An 18,369-nucleotide genomic window follows, 5' to 3' on the forward strand; every position below is an offset into this window, starting at 1 on the left:
GTAAGGGTTCCTGCGGAGTGTGAACTCTTCATGTGGGCAACTGTTTGGCTTGTGGCGAGCACAAGTCAAGTTGACTTGAATCAATCAACCCGGTGAGTTCTTGACCTCAGGTAGGATCTTTCTATACGGTTGGAAGTCTTATTTCTGATTTTTTTTCTAGATGCCGCTGGCGCATGCAGTATCTTGTTTTTTCTCTTCATAGACGATCATGGCAGTCTATTCTCTATCGATCTCAGAGAACCTATTCTTCTCTCTCTGGCGTGGGCCTCAGTAAACGCCTCGTCAATTTTGCAAAGCAAACTTCCCTCATCACAAAGGACCCTGTATGGAATCTCGTTTCGCTGCTGAAACGCGAACGCGACGACGAACAAATACACAGTGCTTTGGAGAGCTGTAACATACCATTCCTCGATTATGTTCTCTGGAAACACGTGGTACATTCCCCCAGTTTAAACATAGCAATCTCTGCAATAGAGCAGAAACAGGGCCTTATGGGTCAACCCCCTGCAGAAGGCTTTGCCAATTCGCATCGACAGACGCCGCAGCTTCCCGCATGGGTTGCTTTCTCCTTAGTCTGTCATAAAGTTCGGACTGCTCAGGATGCTCAGGATGGTCTGCTACGTCTTACATTCGAGCACTCACGGTTCCTTGGCTCTAAAGACCGACCTGCATTATTTATTCTCTCCACGCACGCACTGGCTCACTTCGACATTCTTACGCCGATGCGTAAAATCGTGGAGCAGTTCCTCGCACGCACGATTCAGTTTCCCACATTTCACTTCAACGCCCTCCTCCGCGGCCTTTCTGGTTTCACTCGCTCAGAAGAAGCCGCCAATCTTGCTGTATCTCTACTCGAGGCAATGTCCGCGCGAGAGATACCCTTATGGCTTGAAACGTACAGGTTGCTGATGCGGGATCGTTTTGTCACTCTCCAGTTGACTAAGGTCCTCCGCACGAGGATGGCCCACGAAGGAGTTGTACCAACCGCAGAACATCTAGAGGCCTTCCTTCGTGTCTTTTCAAACCATGGAGCCATCCAAGATTCGCAGGAATATCTCCGTGCCATCCGCCGATACTGTATAGAACATAACCTAACAGTACCTCACGGGCCAGATGTACACCTCCGTGGTGCTGATCTATCAGGGACAATACACCCCGCAAACACGCTATTCATCGGTTCTTTGCGGCATGACCGTGCTTCTGCATTTCATTACCTCCACAAGCTTCTCCAGCTCGATGCACACAACCCTAGGCCTGTCAACTCCCTCACGGAACCTTTGTGTCGCCACACATCCACAAAGTTCTGGTCTGGTGCAAAGACTGGCGTGGACATCTTTGATTGGACGACTGCCCTCGTTTCCGCAGCAAACGACAAGCGAACCTCCGCATCAACGCTTCTCGCGCTTTTCGAGCGTGCACGCGAAAGAACGAAGCAGTTCAAGCCCACGGTTGTCACTTATACTGTCCTCCTTCGTGGCTTACTCTTCCGCGGAGCTGTCGATGAAGCGCTGATGGCATGGAATCAACTGCTCGATTCAGATGTTTTGCTTGATCGCAAGGCGTTGACTGTGGGTGTGCAAGTCCTTACCCGTGCAGGCCACCCGCAGGATGCATTCTACCTGCTGAACTCGTTCATGGACGCACAGCGCACGTCTTCACATCCAACGTCCCCCCCAGATGACAAGCACGTCGCTCCAGCAAGTCATCATTGGATAAACATTATCGTCATCAACGAGTTCATGGTCTCCCTGCTTCGCATTCGCCGCCCAGACGTCATTTTCCAGATATGGGACAACCTTGAGCAGCTGTATTCTGTACTTCCAAACGGAGCCACGTTGCACATCCTCCTCAAGGCTGCCGTGCTTGCAGCCAAGATGGATAATGAGTCCGTGCGGGGGACATTCGCACACCTGTTTCGCGCGCCTACAGTAGAGTCCAGCAGCCCCATCGACTTGATCATGGAAATGCTCCAGTCTGCACATCCGCCATCTGTTGTTGGGATCTGGAGGGGCTGCCGTGCGGGTGATGTAGCTCGGGGCATTTTCCGCGATGTGATGTATGGAAATTGGAAGCAGCTCCTACATGTGAAGGCACCCGCCTCCGTCGTGCACTCCAAGGATGCCGGGGCTGCCCCTCTTTACCCGCTCGTGGAACTAGCCAAAAGCATCACAATGCCGTTCTCTACGCGTAAGGACCGTGATGGGCAACTAAAATCAATTACTGTGGATGCCCATTCTCCCGAAAAGAAGCTATACTATCCCTATCCATCCATCGTACCCACCGATCTGACCTTCGCAGCCTACATCCAGCTCCTCGGTCTCACTGCTCGCGCGTCAGAAATTTCGCTTGCTCTCGCGTGGATGCGTACACTGCAGATAAAGCCCTCGCGGAAGACATTGTCCATTGCACTGGTGTTCTGGGCCGAGGTTTCCTTGCGCGGTCCGTTGTTTGAGGAGTGGGCAGGAACGGCGAAATAAAGGGGAGAGTGAGTATGGGCGACTGGTGAGGTGGATAACTGAATGGGTTGGAGAGGAGGCTCCGACAGAGGAGGACGTGCAGAAGGCATTGAGAGCGGTGGCTAAAATGAGAGATAGTTCTTTCGGTCGATCATGATGTACGATATCCCATAATTTAATGTCACGTTGATCTGTTGAAGTCAGGCTACGAGTTATCGAACTAGCATGGAATCAGCTGCTATTGAATCCTAGCAAACAAAATCGGCCGTGTAAAGAGGACGGATACTTGCAAAGAGCCAAGCTGCCTGTTTTCAAGTACTTAGTATCTGGTCACGTTAACGTTTTGACGCGCATCAAATCATCGCGGGGTGTCACATGTCAATATCGCTACACAAATACCTGCCGCGCCTTAAGCTTCAGACATGGCCCTGGGAATCGCGCTCGACATTTACAAGGGTACGAGTTGCTGGCACCGCGCACCGTATCATGTGTGAATCGAAGAACTGTACGACCACTAATGAATCAGAGATATCTGTCTTTTAACCAATCGCGGGGTTAAATCTCAAGTGTTTCGATTGACAGGGTAGCCAAGCAACAAGTGCTAAAGGGTTTCAGATTCAATTATAAATACATTCACGGAGAACATCGCAGATACTAATATTAGGTCAAGGTCAGTGTCGATACAGAATACAGTCGCTGTCGACTAACACTACAGTCAGTCAGGTCTTTGGCAGAGAAGTGTTGAAACTCACGCGAAATAGACCTGGTACTCAGCCGAGGAAATCATCCTCAGTCAGAATGCGGCCGTTGAGCATCTTTCCGAGGTGAGTTGGCAGATACCCCATGCCTTTCCTTCTCATCCCGAACAACTCCTTCAGTGGAAGAAGCTGGGACCGCTTGAATGAGCACAATGATCTCGCAGCAGGGCGATTCTCCTCCCTGATGAACCCGTCACTGTCAGCGATCAAGTCCTCGTCCCCTAAATCCGGTGCATTGAGTCCTAAGAAGTTGCAAGTGCGGAGATACATCTCGTAATTGGAGAAATAGAGTTGACCCGCAAAAAGGTTGAGCTGGCAAACCAGCGGTTCCGACGATGTCGACCGTGGTGTCGAAGGAACGCAGTAGAGGCGAAGGTCATCGCATGCCTGCATCGTTTTTGTGGTGCGAGGAGTGTAGATGCAAAGGTGGACTGCATTGCTTCTACGGATGTCAGGTAGCAGTGTGTTCGCTTCGTTGGGGCTCACAACCACCAGCACTGGGGAGCGTCCAGCGCCACTGAATATAATCCAATTGACGGGCCGCAGATAATCATCCGCCTTTTGAGCATAGAGAGTCGTACGAGCGAAGTCTTGGGTGACTAAAACATTTTGTGCCCACTGATTGCGCTCATGAAATACAGCAGTAGTGCCAATAAGGCTGGACAGCGCTTGAATGAAAGCAGAAGACCCGACGGGAATTCGGCCGGTCTCGACGAATCGACGGACGTCTGCATGCAGCACATGAGCTGCAGGTTTGACTCTAGGCGGTCGTTCCACCCGACGCTCTCTCTCTACCTCGTGAATCACCTCCCTTTCTTGTTCCTCGTCCATGCTTCTTGCCGATCCCGACAGGACTCCGAGTTCCTCGCACTTCCTTTGAATGCTTAGATCGGAAAACTTGAATGGTTGTGGGGAGCTACTTGGTGCATACATATCCTCTAACGAACGCTCCTCTGGCTGCAACCAGGCGGCCTTCAGGGTGGAGATCAAAGTAGGGGTACGTGAGAATTGAGCCCATGCGGAATACCGTGCATTGAAATCCGATCCCTGTTGGATCCAGTGGGACGCACGCATCTGAATATCAAGACAGGTTTCAAGCATCGCCCAGTGCAGGATATCTGCCACGTCGACAGTGTCGGTATCAGCTTTCTGAGTCGCCGAACGAATGCTCCGGTCAACTTCAGTCGGAGCGAAGAACATTGCTGAGTGCCCATTGCCCAGCTTCCGCATTCGCATACATCCTGTGTTATTGGTTGTTACCAAATATGATATGCATGAATTCTGGAATCACGAACCTTGCGTCAGGCGGTCTTTCGTGACTTTTGGGCCAAGCGTGACAGCAGCTCGAAAACCGGAAGGTAGTTTGACATCTGTCCCTCTAGTATGGGCGTCGTCTAGATATACGACGCACTGGTCAAGTTGCTGGGCGAAGGGGGACGACACAAGGGGCTCGACTGTCCCATTCCGACTGACGACGACAAGTTCATCGTCGTCATCCACAAAGACTGCAGCTTGGGCGTTGCGCTTAGCTTGAAGCCATGCTTCGGCCAGCTCCTGATTCTTCAGTTCCAGCATCTGCGCACCTACGTCTAGGAGGACGCAGACCTCGGGAGTTTGTGCGACTAGAGCATCGATGAAATGTTTCACGTTTTGGCCGGGCGGTATGCATCTGTAGCAATTATTTTCCGGGCGAAGAAGAAATGCTAGAACCCGGGCGTTCGTGCTGCGTTGGTAATCGAGGTCATGCTGCACCATTGAGCTTGGTAGCAGATAGCGATTATCGTTCGTACCAGAAAAGCCGGTTGTGAGATGTGACTTCTCTTGAGCGAGATCCCACCCGGAGCAGGTGAGCTTACTTGGGAATCCCTTGGCTTCCTTGGGGAAAACTACGCGAGACAGGTAGAAATCTATGACTGCCTTGTTGGATGCGAACAGTTTCTGGAGGTCATGGAGCTGCTCCGCGGATTCTGTATTGATACCGCTAAGGTGCCGCAGACTTTCTGGGACGGACTGAAGTCCGAGCACCCAGGATTCATACTCGAGGTCGGGATTATCCTGCTTCAGCAGAAGTTCGAAACATAACATCAACTGCTCGTGAGTAAGACCCGCATAATAGTACGATATGCAGGTGAGGATGACAGCGACATCTGGATGGCCAAACTCTGCGCGCAGCGAGGGCATGTCTTTAGCACGGAACGGAACGGCCAACATCGTTCGCTTGGGGGCAAGGCCATAGTCCACGCGCCAGCGACGTTCTTTCATGGCGTGCACCAGAATACCATATGCCAGCAATCCACGCAAGACCAGAAGCCCGGGCCAGACTGTGGTGTGTCTATAGCAATCCTCCACTACACTGATACAGTCATTGGATATCTTCTCGGTCGCGATGAACTTGCGGACAGCTTGTTTCACTTGGAGAGATGCTTGGTCAAAGCCGAAGTTTTCAAGTGCACCACTTGTGACATCCTCTGCAATCCATTGGACCAACTTTTCACCTGCTGTCGGGTGCAGAATGCGAATGAAGGGGAATGCTCCATGCTTGCGAATGGATATATCTGAGTGAGAGGGAAGGTTCGCTCATGAGCCGAGCAGCGTGCTTTGCGACAAGACTCAGCACTTGTTGTGTAGTCGTCCACCTTTCGGGATGACCTTGAAGCGACCTTTGGAGACCGACAGTGTACACCAGCTGGTAGCGGACATGCAGAATTTCATCGCTTTCGTCCAGGATATCGCGTGTATGACTGTCGAGCCACAGCTGAACCTGCAGCATCTCTCTAGCAGCTTCATTCCGAGGTGATAGCTGACGGTCGACGGCCATCAACTCGAACGACAGAATATGGTCCGGTTGTACGACCAAAATACCTCTGGTGTCAATGCATTCTTGCATGAGATCACGATACATTTGCACTTTCGGGGAGTCGATAGAGAGCGCTCTGGAGAATGGAATATAGAAAATGCGCCTTTGCGCAAGGCCGCTTAGACGTTCAACCAGAAGCTGGAACATCTGAGCTGACAAGGACTTCAGCACGATTACTCGCACCAGTTTGTGAGCATCAGAAAGTGCGGCGGCTGCGAGGGGAACAATCACGTAGGATTTTCCTTCACCCATGTTCAGCTGGAGAGAGGTATTTCCTCCTGTGCTTGGCGACATCATCTCCAGCGCAACCTTCACCTGGACTGGCCGTGCCAAGAACTGACTTTCGATCTGATGTCGTTCATGATTAAAAACCATTGACGAGTGATTTCGTTTTACACGTACCTGTATTAAAAGCCAATCAGGGTACAGCTCGGGATTAAATCCCTCGCATCCTTCATTCTCCAATTCCTTGAAGAACTCGACCCAGTTTTTCTTTGCGGCAAAGACGAACAGCCTTCGCGAGCGCTGCAATTGCAGAAGCATTTGCGACAGGTGGACGAGAGCCGTACGCCATGCTTTCCCCATACAATTTCCTGATACAGATGCCATGCGGGTGAAGAGGAAGTTCGGTGTAATTCGGGGCCACAACCCAGCATTGTATAATGCGTTCTCAGCAGCAGAATCAGGGGAGAGGGCGTCTACAACACTTGCGAGCGAATCTTGAAATTGCCGGCTATGCAGAGAATGGTGCTCGAGCAGTATCTCCGTAGTGTACGCCGTAGGATCTGGCGGGGCAACCAGCTTCTCCTCACAGAAAATTGACCTGCTCCGCTCCAGATCATTAGCGTAGTTGTGGTGGAACTTATTGCTCCCTCGGTCGCGAAAGTCGTTGATCAGCTTTTGCAACCTTGATGAGACTCCGGGGTCTGGAGACACCACATCTCTCCGATTGGTACTGGGCAAAACGTGGGAAGAGCCAAACGTATGTATAACGGGCGGAAGGTTCCTATCGAAAAGGTACTGAGCATCGACAGACGAGGTTGGTGATGCAATATCATCAGGATTGGAATCAGGGTCATATCGCAACGGTAGCTTTGATGGAGGATTGGGAGCGTAGAACCGGTTGAGAGTCCCTTGCAGGACGTCCAAGTGTTCCTTCAAACAACGGTTTGCCCAACAGCTGCGGAATACCGGGCGAAGTTTCTTCGACAGTTCTTTGAGATTGAAGCAGGTTGCTTGCAGCGTATTGAGCGTCGGAGGAATCTTGGCACGACCGGACGGCACAAACTGTTCTGAGGATGACTTGCTTCTCAGAGCGACAGGTTTCTTCGAAAGCTGAGTAACGACGCCTTCCTACAGCCTTTTTACTTTCCCCGGGTATTGCAGCTAGGGATCTCTCCAGACTGTTTTCATAATCCTTCATACACGAACTGATGAGATTGCCCAGTGTCGCATCGGAGGGCATGTAGCCATCAGAGAGATCATAAGAGGTAAAATCCGGTGGGCCATGTAGGCTGCGAATTTCTGGAACTGTGACAAAGGCTAGGAATGTCGGGACGAGCGCGTGAGTGTCCGGCGAGCCGTATGATACTGAAGCCAGGGTGAAAACCAGCTTAAACATGTCTTTCTTCGTAGCACCACGAAAGCGGTCGTACGCAGAAAGGAAGATGTCAGGATAAGTCGGTTGAAGCCAGTCTTTGGAGTACCGTAAGCTGAGGGGTTCGCAAATGCCCTGGACCTTTTTCCACTGAGTCAACAAACTGAGTAAATTTCGTTGCACCGGAAGTCTGCTTGGCCACTGGTGTACCATGAAGGCTGTGTTGAATGCCCTCTCTTCCGCATGTTTATCAGGGACATTGCACGAAGTATAGATGACATCTGTGTTACCATGCGGAAGTGGCAGAGAGAACTGGTTGGGATAGACTGCCGAGGCACGAATGGATGCGCGCTCAAGGAGGTGATCGGTAGATGATGGGAGACTAAAGTTAAGATGATGGTTTGGAGATGTTTCTGAGAAACTTGAAAGCCGCTTGCCGTAGTCCATGATAGATTTTGCGACTAGATGAAAATCATGGTGCTGTGCAATGGGCGCAAGGGATGACCACGAAACTGTCTGCATCTTTCGGAGATGAATAGGATACCAGATGCGCCTAGTGGACAGCAAACTGATCTCACGCAAAAGATCAGTATCATGAGAACGAAGCTTCATGAAAGACCGGCAAGCTGGAGAATGCAGGAGATGCAACGCCTCTTCTGTTCCCGTTCGACCCGTCAGCGGATCAGGGAGACAGCCGCTGGTAACAGCGTGAAGGAGCGCCTGATAGAGCTTGCTCGTCAGACCCACATTCCCAGTGAGACAGCGTAGATCTGTATCAGCCCTGTACAAGTGGTATGTCACTCGGGGGCCTTCAGGAGTGATGGTAACTCGAATGTAATGGCCGTCAGGAGAATATGAGATACGACCTTCTGGGATGATGACAGTGCGCGGATGCTCATCTGCAAATTGTGACTTCGGACGCAAGACGAGCTGGTTGATCAATCCTATCATTGTTCCAGTTGACTGAAATGCATCGACGACCATGTTTCGCATGTTGCGGGACTGCAGATCCCCATCCTCGTCGACAAAGAATTCAAGACCATATCGAGGTAAGTCAACCTTCAGCGAGGAAAAAGTACCGCCGGACGCTTCGTCGGATGTGACCATGATGTAGCGGGTACCCTCCAGAGGACACATCCTCTTGGAGATCATGTCCCACGTTTGGCTACGTATGTCGACAAGAGTGGCACCGCCAGCCTTCTGCAGTGTCGAGGGGCCCGAAACAGTGAATTGCAAGGACCCAGTTATCAGAACAAGACTTCCATGCGTTTTCTGCTGGCCGAATCTCGATTTTTCTCGTGGACAAGTTGAGCCAATGAGTACAGCCTTCTATCAAGGTTGTTGGTAGGTCACCGACAAATTTTTGGCTCGGGATGAGTTGAAGGACAGGCGAGTCTCGGTCGGTATGCTTTGCACGATCTTGCACGGATAATGAGATCATTTGAGGTGCGTAAAGCAAAAGACACCTTCGGTACGGCATTATGTTATCTGCTGAGCGATGATATGACGACGAGCGACTAACCTGATGATCACAAAGATTCCCCCGTGTCGCATAATCCATTCCAGGAATATCAGCCGGAACGATGTCAAGGACTCGCTGTAAATGAAAGTCAGCGTGTGGGAACAGAGTCGCGACTTGTAAAAGACTGACATCACCGAATATTGATTGGTAGGTGGGATGTTGCACTATCTCTGACGGAAGCCGACCCAGCTGTTTTCCGTTGACGAGCAAGCACCCATTGACCAGATTGAAGTGCACAACTTGCGGTAATTGAGAGCATGATGGTGCGGTCTGCGACACAAGCCAACGAGAATTTGGAGCCGGCAGTGCCTTCCAAGGAGTCCCTTGTCTGTAACTGTCCCAGATCTCCGCAATCGCACAATCGAGGCCCTCCCTGTGAAGCTCTGTATATTGGCGAACAGCGGCTTCTAATGCGTGACAGCATCTCTTGTCTCGCTCTAGCAGGAGCTTGGAATGTTGGGGAAGTGTGTCCAGTCGGCTCGGAGTGTTGTCATAAATCATGACGCCACAGTATGCGAACACCTTGATATCGTTGGAGGTCAGGAGCAGCGATGCATCTCCGTCAACATCAAACGTGCTTCGACAGGTGACTGCCATGTCACGAACACGTCCTTGTAACTCCTGACTGACCGTCACGTCGTTGCTCGCTTGCATTTTCTTCGATAGCTGCGTCAGCAAGGTAAAGGTTGCAGTTCGAATCCTTTGAAGCAGCGAATATCCATGACTTCTTATACTCTCTGCATCAGTCGAGGACAAGATACGGCACACGAGCATGATGATAGTGCTTATCGTGACACCTTCCAACCAATTTTCTTCGACGCTTGCCATCAATGACTCCAGCTCTCCAAGTAGTGTACTGAGGAAAGGCACGTTGTTCAGCTCCTCGTGCCATAGAAGGCCCTCGTCAGACGACATTGGGCCAACCTGTGAAATGGCTTGGGCTAGTAGCAGATGGACTTCCTCGCGTCGAAAATTGAGTGTCCTTGCACGAAGCTCGCGGAGCACGTTCATCCATTGCAATCGCGGTCCACTCCGCAAGGCTCCGAATGCGATGAATTCGTGAATGGTCATGTCCTTGTGACAATCAGCCTGGTTTGCTATGACGTCGTTTGACGCATGAGACGTCTCCGCAAGGTACCGCTGCAAACGATCATATGGACCCTTGGGAAGAATGAAAGTGCATAACTTGCTGGAATTGGACGGCGACAGTACTACCTTGGCGGCCCAGGCATTTTTGACTGTATCAAAGGGCCGAAATACGAGTCCATTGTTTACACAGACACTGGTGTTCACCGTGGGAATATGAATGCGGTTGTAATGGGATTTGCTGAAAGGTTTGGCATCTGACGCCAAAGTCAGCCTCTGCCTTGGGTGGCACTTGCGGTAAGGCTTCAAGGCGCCATATTTCGGCAGTGTCATGGAGGGACAAGTGGGCGAAATATTCTCCGGAGTGCAGACGTCGATGAGGACATGGAATGTCATACACCTCCACATGTCGAAGGCGATGGGGCATACCAGCTCAAACACGACCGCGATTGCCTCTTTTTCGCGCGATGGTAGCGGCCACTCGTGAGCTGTGATGGTCATCGATTGCATCTGCTTTTCCAGGCGACACTTTTCACAGCTCTGTTGTTTATGGTACTCTGTGCCACGGGAGTTGACGGCGTATTCGTGCGATAAACTTGTTGCACGCTCGTTTAGGCCAGCGTACCTCATATTGAGGGTCCTAAGGTCAATCAACTTCTTCTCCCGCTCTTTCCGAGCATCCGCCTCGATGGTCAGCTTCAAATTCTGGAGCTTTGAAGACTGGTAAAAATATCGCACTGCGAATGACTTGTTATCGGCGGTAGATGAGAACACCGACAGGCGGATGGAAGCCTGACAATGACGGGCATTCAAGTAGGCATGTAACTGCCGTAAACGATCAAGGTCTGGTGATTTGGGGACCAGTAGACTCTCCCAAAGGGTTGATGGGATTTCGGGGGAATATTCTGCGAGGAGTGGGATTTGTCGAACGACGATCTTATCCATGGCTACCCAGAGCTCGGAAAGAGTGAGAAGCATGATTGACAAATTCTCCGGGTTTCCCTTGTAAGCGTTCAGCGCTCTCGAGGAATACGCAGAGGCGCACGCCTCAATCGAAACACATGCGGAATCAATGCTCTGTGGAGAAACACGCGCTACCCAGTCGTCAATCCCTGATCTAACGGCAGTCTCGAAGTCTGCGAGGGTAAAAGACGGTTCCGCAGCATGAGCGGCTACCAATAAGCTAGCATCAGCGTCAAGGAAATGGTCGATTTCTCCACGCATGCGGTGGCTAGGTTTGAATGAGGCTGTTTGGGGGGACGAAGTCTGGTTTTGTAAAGCTTGGCGTATGTACCCTCGGCTCGTGTTCAAGGAAAGATGCGTATCTTGCAAGACTCGGAGGGTCTCAGGAGCCCAACGAGGTGACGCCCGCTGCGTGTCTTGAATAGATCCCCACCTTTCTTCTAGAAGACTCCTAACGTCACTGGTGACCCTATTGACCATCTGTGATAACTCCGGAGGAGCAGAGGGCCCAAGCTTGAAAAGACGGCGCGCAATCTTTGCCGACATGAAGTGCAGAATGTTGTTCGACAAGTCATGGTCGAGGGCATGGGTCGTCAGCCTCGCCATGAAGAATAGCATGAATGATTTATACGTGGTTCGCCCGAGAGCACTGCGCTCTAGAGTCGTCTGCAAAGCAACGCGAATGACAAGCCAAAGTGGAGACCGTCTCCACGGCAAATTTGCGCTATCCCACAGCACATCATCTCCGATGCGCTTGCGGATGCGAGAAACATCAGCAATGCTCCCCAGGCCACGCAGTATGCTGGTCAGGAGTTTTGTGATGTGTCGAGGATGAGTTGTGTCCCTCTCTTCGAGAACAGTGGATTTGGCTTTTGTCCGCGTGGCTGCCGCATCAAGGACATCTTGATCCATGCGGGCGAGAAAATTTGCCAGCTCGGCGCGAAAAGCAGCATCGTCAACAATCGTGTCTGGGACCGTGATAGCAGGTCCAGGATACGAACATATGAGCTTTCCCTTTGCGCCCATCACCGCGCTGGCGTCAGGAGAGATCTCGAATGATTCAAATATTGTCTCAGATTCGAGTTTTCTCATGACCACCGCAGCATTTTGTGCACGAATCATATATACAAGGACATCTACGGGGTGATACTCAGCACGGAAAACACATAATGGGTTGGAAAAAACGGACCTTTGGTGTCCATAGCACTGATCTGAGATTCGACTTCCTTCGCAGACATCGCGCTAAATCTGATTGAATCGCTCAGATTCTGGAGCATCTTCAAGCTGCTCATCCAAAGCAGCTGCTTATCGGACGGCAGCTGGTCGCTGAAGGCAAGAGCAGCTTCCACTACCGCTTGAGATAAGGCTAGGTCGTTCTTGAGGGAATGGTCACTGCCTTGTGGTAATTTGAGGGGTGAAAATACATGATTGATGATATATTCCAGACCGGACTGGTCTGTTGAAAGAGGCTTTGAATGTTGGGGCATGATACCGTATTAAGATGAGAGAAGAGTGCAATGGCCGCTGGCGGCGACTCTAATAAAGAACCCCTAAGCGCTCGGCAGGACAAACCAAGATCCTTTGTGGACCCACAAAGGATGGTCGCTAGCAATCCGTATCAATAACACTTACGTATTGTCACTTAGTAACTAGCCGCAGAACTTTCACGTGAGATTTGAGGGCTGATGATCGTCGAGGCTGTACATGGGCATTGATTCAGATTTCAAATAAACGAGCTGACGGAAGGTACACCACTTGTAGACTCTGCTTATCAATGTGCATCGACTTCGTTCACGATTCGGCGCTCACCAACTTCGAATATTCCCAGCTCCAACACTACTCAATCAACCTTCCACCCTCTCCACCGCAGAAACATCCTCCACAGCCTCGGCACCCGGCCTTCTTCCGAACCTTTCCACTGCACCCCGCACGGCCTCACGAATCGCAGTAGGCATTTTGTTCGAAGAAATATCATCGGAACTTGGGATTCATCACGCGCCACATTCAAGTTTGGTCTAGACTCACCCTGAGGTGATAAGGATGCCTCGTTGCTGGCCCAACATTGTCCAAATATCCTGTACTGGTCCGTCACGAGAACACGCAAACGCGGTAGCGGATATTTTGCTTTTCCGCACAAGATTCCCATTCCAAGTGATAGTGCTGATCCTTGTGTGCAGAACGGCAACCAAAGTAGAAGGTACTATCTGGTGTCATCAAAGATCAGCTGATGTACAAGGACGGCCATACATACTGTTGTGTCCCTCGTATATACCGTATGACAGCACGCATAGGCGCAATGCCTGCTTCTGAACCAACGTACAGGATTGGCATGCTTGGATCCATAGGAGGGGAATGAAATTAAGCCCTTTCTGAGACCAACGCGAAGGGTATCTCCGGGATAAGATGTGATTTCATGTTCAGGAACTGCGCTATCACGCCATGCGGACCTGGTTTAAGACCTGACAGATAACTAGTGCAAACACCTTTCCGAGGAACTGTTAATTTTGTACGATAGCGCACGATAGCAACAGAGATGGATTTCGCGGGGATGGATCTGACGAAACTCAAGAGGTGAATTGCTGCAGTGGACGCGATGCGACTTGAGCTCACCTCAATGGAACTAGCAATCATTTTAGCCTCAATGGGGGAGACAAGTGAAATACATGCTCTCTCGGCATCCTTGCTGACCGACACCTCCCAGATCGTGTTTCCCGCGCAGACGGCAATCATACATTTCAATGTTCATCCTGCAAGTCCCAAGCAAGTTCTCAACAAAAAAAAGAGGCAGATCGACATACTACTATCGATACAAATTCGCCCGAGCTCGTCATAGAAAAATACCGCAGAAGTTGGCAAAAGCCTGAGAGCGGCAGGTCACAGCGAAGTAGCGTGCGAATTCCACCTTCCGATTCCGAACAACCTCCCATCATCGACGACTAGTGCAACTGTTCCCCCCGCGCCCGCTACCTAGCCGCAATTCTCTCAAGCGCCAATCACAATCTAATGGTCCCCGACCTGCGACACCAGCATATCTGACACTATCATCCTTGGCCAGCAGTGTGCAAGGACCATTGCAAAGGTCTCACCTTTTGATAGCGTGTTGTATGTAGTCTCCCCTAGTCAGACCCAATGTGGGACAACCTTGAACAGCTCTATTCCGTACTTCCAAACGAAGCCACATTGCACATACTCCTCAAAGCTACTGTCTTCGCGGCCAAAATTGATAATGAGTCCGTGCGGGGAACATCCGCGCACCTATTTCGCGCGCCTACAGTAGACTCCAGCAGCCCCTATCGACTCAAGCATGGAAATGCTTCAGTCTGTGCATCCACCATCTGTTGTTAGGATCTGGAGGGGTCGCCGTGCGGTTGATGTAGCTCGGGGCATTTTCCGCGATGTGATGTATGGAAATCGGAAGCAGCTCCTACAAGTAAGGCGCCCGCCTCCGTCGTGCACTCCAAGGATGCCGGGGCTGCCCCTCTTTACCCGCTCGTGGAACTAGCCAAAAGCATCACAATGCCGTTCTCCGCACGCAAGGACCGTGATGGATAACCAAAATAAATTACTGCGGATGCCCATTCTCCTGAAAAGAAGCTATACTATCCCTATCCATCCATCGTGCCCACCGATCTGACCTTCGCAGCCTACATCCAGCTTCTCGCTCTCCGCGTGCACGCCAGAAATTTCGCTTGCTCTCGCGTGGATGCGTACACTGCAGATAAAGCCCTCGCAGAAGACATTGCCCATTGTGTTCGTGTTCTGGGCCGAGGTGTCCTTGCGTGGTTCGTTGTATGAGGAGTGGGCGGAACGGCGAAATAAAGGGGAGAGTGAGTATGGGCGGCTGGTGAGGTGGATGACTGAGTGGGTTGGAGAGGAGGCTCCGACGGAGGGAGACCTGCAGAAGGCATTGAAAGCGGTGGTTAAGATGAGAGACAGTTCCTTTGGTCGACATGATATATGATATTCAATCTGTTGAAATCGGGCCACGGATAATCAAAACTACCATAGAATCGGATACTACTATACAAATGATTCACGGGTCGCGGACCCTACAAACTCCTACGAGCAAAGGATAGATTCATAACGAAGAGTAAACTGACGGGTAAAAAGAAGGCTGGGATCATAAACATGGTCGAACAGCATCTGCAGGAAGTGACTGCCACCATACGTATCTGTTCGGTACCTGAACATGCAACTCAATTGATCTGAATTTGAAGTACTTCATTCTTCCCTGCTTCGGTTTCCAGCCCAGTCCTCGAAGCAAGCGTCATGAGGTGGATGATATTGGTAGGGTCAAAGTCCTCCAAGTCTCCGAAGCTGCGTAGCGTGCCGTCCGTTGATACTGGTGTCCTCATAACTTGGAGAAACACATCTCCAGGCTTCTTCGAGTCTTCCACAGGAGTGTAGAGCGCAGCAGCGCAGGTGATGATCACCACGACGGCCAGAGGCACGAGGAGGAAAAGAGAGGTTGATCCACTGTATTCATATCCCATTGACCCCACATGAGTTACACCAGTGTACTCGGCCATGGAGGTGTTGCTCATCGGCTGGAGCTCCACTTGCCACACCTATAAATCAAGAACATCAGTCAAGTGCTAGATGAAAACAGTGGCAACTTGCCGTTGCGAGGAATTCAATAGCCCCTCTCAGGTAATTTTCCTACTTCGTGTCAGCGACGACAGTTCTTATACCGATGTATGCCTGAAACACTCACCAACGCGAAGTTTAACATACTACTGTTCATTGTAAGAGAATCATCATAGGCATAACCGATAAATTGAATACCAGCTGCCATGGAATTTCCAGAAAGACCCTGCGTATCAAATATCATATACCAGATGAGATTTGAAATCTGGTCTATATAAGCAGCTTGATGCCCTGCTGGGTCTAACGGCTCAGAATTCGTGGTATCGTTGATGTTCACGGTAATTCCATCAAATTCGACATTGACGGTTGTTATGCGAGGGGAAACTTGACAAATGGTGGGTGTGATGAAGGAGTACGAAGGGGCAAAGCCTTGCAAAAGAACAACTGCTCAAACTTCGGGTCAGGACTGTTTATCACAGGGTCCAGAACCACGATCAACTCACGGAAAGACTGGTTTGATGCCTTCTCGAAGTCCTGGTATTGGCAGACCGAGCCTACCAAAACACCGTCGCCCAGGGGGTAACCGGATGTATTAACCATTGCCAGGATATCACTAGTATCTGATAGAGAGTCGGTGACGGATTCCATTTGCAGTGAGTCCACTCACAAGCTACCGAATAATTTGAACAATCTGTAATCAGCAACCCCCTCAGTATATTATAGTCTGCTGGGACGGTCAGATTTGGCGCAGTGATCGAACTTCCCGGTGATTCACTCCAATACAAACCCGCAGATGGGTTGACATCGGTTGCATTGATGAATGCCTGTTGTCGGCATTGGACTTCCGCACTAAGGCCTTGCTGGACGGTCGTATAGGTTCGACTCCATCCTGTATACTCGGATGGGATGCTTGGACCAGCAAGTTGCGTCATCATCGAGGCAGTTGTGTATATACCCCCTAAGCCTCATGTCACATGGTGACCTTAGGCATACATGACGATTACCATACCTGTTGAACCATTGTACAGTGCACCCATAAAGGGCATGTAGTACGGTGAACCTAGTTCAGTCGTGGCTGCCGCATTTCCGGCTTGAAGATACAGAGTTACATCCGCAAGGCCCCAGTTTTGCACTGCCGGTATAAATGTCGTTTAGTTTAAATGTGACCGCCGAGTGAAGAGAGGTACCACCTCTTGCTGCATCCATGTTGGTAACGAGGGGGGAACTTTCACTAGGATACTGAGTAAGACTCCCTTGCCAGATAGCTTGGAGTTGGGCGGCGGCAGCGGAGTAATCCGCCTGTGTGCCCGTAAAATGAAACTGGAGGTTCATAGGTGTCGGGGTCAAAAAACTAGACCAACTACCAAGATTGCGCATTAGTAATGAAAAGTATATGAAGATGAATCATTAGTTACCTCGACGTGAGTGATCCGCATAACACGGCGTACAGCGATGTGTATGCCAGCCACGTCCAGTACTCCCTGTCGCTGGGTGCGATATGCTTTCTTCCACCACGCATGCATACCAGGGATTTTATCCAGGCCCAGGAGATCTTGAGTCCACGTACACCGAGGAGGATTTGTCCTGTTACAAATGAAAGGCTTCCTCGCAAAGCTTGCAAAGACAGAGTGTCACTCATTCGTGCTCTCAAAGCTACTTGAAGTACAAGACCGAGGAGACTGTAAAGCAATGGGTGAATCCTTAGCACGTTCAAATTGTGACGACAGGAGAACGCACAGTGTATTCAGGAAAGAAATACCTGTCGCAACAAGTGTTACCACGTAGCTTGTTATGCGTGGGTTATCAATCACAGCTCTTGCAGCTCTACTGGGCAGGTTGACGTGACCTCTGATATGAACATGGATCGCAAACCACAAAGCAAAAGTGAAGATAACAACTTGGAGGAAAACACAACATGCCAGCCTCCCGTTGAAAATATTCTGAACTGCACAGTGGCGCATAATCCTCGATGCGCCTCTCTGTACACGAAAAATAGAGGGGGGGAAGCAGGTATTGAAGATGTCCCTTGTCCGCGGGATGAACGCAATTGAATGTCCCGACCCCAGGAAGCTTGCATTAAAAACGGAAGACCTTTCTGCAGTGAGTTGAGACTAATCGCGGATTGCCACGCGTATGTAACCGCATCAGAAGGCTGTTCTAATCTTTCATGAGACGCGCCAAGAGTGCTTGTTCAAGGCAGACCTGGCGTAAAGTTCTGTGTGATTCAATATAATGCAGTGTAGATTTTACGTGCTTCAATTACCTGCTCACCCCAAAACTCAAATTCCCGAAGAAGATAAATTCTACGCACTTCATTGCTGTGGACTATCGGAAGCTACTTGAGCGTGCTTCTGCTCACAACAAGGCGAGTAGTCATGAACCGCCAGCTGGGAACCTTGTTTCTGACGCCAAAAAGATAGCATACTCTGGGGCAGGACGCACCAATTTTGGGATCATTGTCCTACCGCCCATTCTCCCCTTAGACTAACCCGCGTTGTGTTTTGAGCTGCCTATCACTATGCTTCGACTTGGCTGCTACATCG

General features: G+C 50.5%; 4 protein-coding genes across 4 annotated transcripts; 1 reads left to right on the forward strand and 3 right to left on the reverse strand.

The window, feature by feature from the left end:
- On the forward strand, window positions 1–2,666 carry EDB91DRAFT_1106745 (uncharacterized protein). The gene is made up of 7 exons (XM_041317491.1): window positions 1–110; window positions 161–178; window positions 203–281; window positions 318–447; window positions 475–584; window positions 609–2,426; window positions 2,464–2,666. The coding sequence occupies exons 2-7, from the start codon at window positions 174–176 to the stop codon at window positions 2,611–2,613; spliced, it is 2,292 nt and encodes a 763-aa protein (XP_041181649.1). The 5' UTR covers window positions 1–110; window positions 161–173; the 3' UTR covers window positions 2,614–2,666.
- A 446-nt stretch (window positions 2,667–3,112) lies between these two features.
- Window positions 3,113–12,910, reverse strand: EDB91DRAFT_1303212 (uncharacterized protein). Its single transcript, XM_041325000.1, has 8 exons — window positions 12,429–12,910; window positions 9,320–12,375; window positions 9,191–9,265; window positions 7,429–8,997; window positions 6,474–7,397; window positions 5,825–6,419; window positions 4,510–5,769; window positions 3,113–4,455 (listed from the first exon to the last, which is right to left on the reverse strand). Exons 1-8 carry the CDS (start codon window positions 12,724–12,726, stop codon window positions 3,227–3,229), a joined length of 9,006 nt encoding a protein of 3,001 aa, XP_041181650.1. The 5' UTR covers window positions 12,727–12,910; the 3' UTR covers window positions 3,113–3,226.
- Window positions 12,911–13,491: 581 nt separating this feature from the next.
- On the reverse strand, window positions 13,492–14,168 carry EDB91DRAFT_683733 (uncharacterized protein). Its single transcript, XM_041328086.1, has one exon. The coding sequence runs from the start codon at window positions 13,967–13,969 to the stop codon at window positions 13,598–13,600; it is 372 nt and encodes a 123-aa protein (XP_041181651.1). The 5' UTR covers window positions 13,970–14,168; the 3' UTR covers window positions 13,492–13,597.
- Window positions 14,169–15,225: 1,057 nt separating this feature from the next.
- Window positions 15,226–18,262, reverse strand: EDB91DRAFT_1344052 (uncharacterized protein). Its single transcript, XM_041325798.1, has 11 exons — window positions 18,167–18,262; window positions 17,903–18,020; window positions 17,564–17,851; window positions 17,242–17,505; window positions 17,017–17,186; window positions 16,836–16,958; window positions 16,494–16,784; window positions 16,330–16,446; window positions 15,954–16,270; window positions 15,860–15,898; window positions 15,226–15,807 (listed from the first exon to the last, which is right to left on the reverse strand). Exons 3-11 carry the CDS (start codon window positions 17,785–17,787, stop codon window positions 15,436–15,438), a joined length of 1,917 nt encoding a protein of 638 aa, XP_041181652.1. The 5' UTR covers window positions 17,788–17,851; window positions 17,903–18,020; window positions 18,167–18,262; the 3' UTR covers window positions 15,226–15,435.
- Window positions 18,263–18,369: the final 107 nt, after the last annotated feature.

Source organism: Suillus paluster (assembly GCF_016628075.1).
Source record: "Suillus paluster strain FC165 chromosome Unknown EDB91scaffold_6, whole genome shotgun sequence".
Lineage (NCBI taxonomy): Eukaryota > Fungi > Basidiomycota > Agaricomycetes > Boletales > Suillaceae > Suillus > Suillus paluster.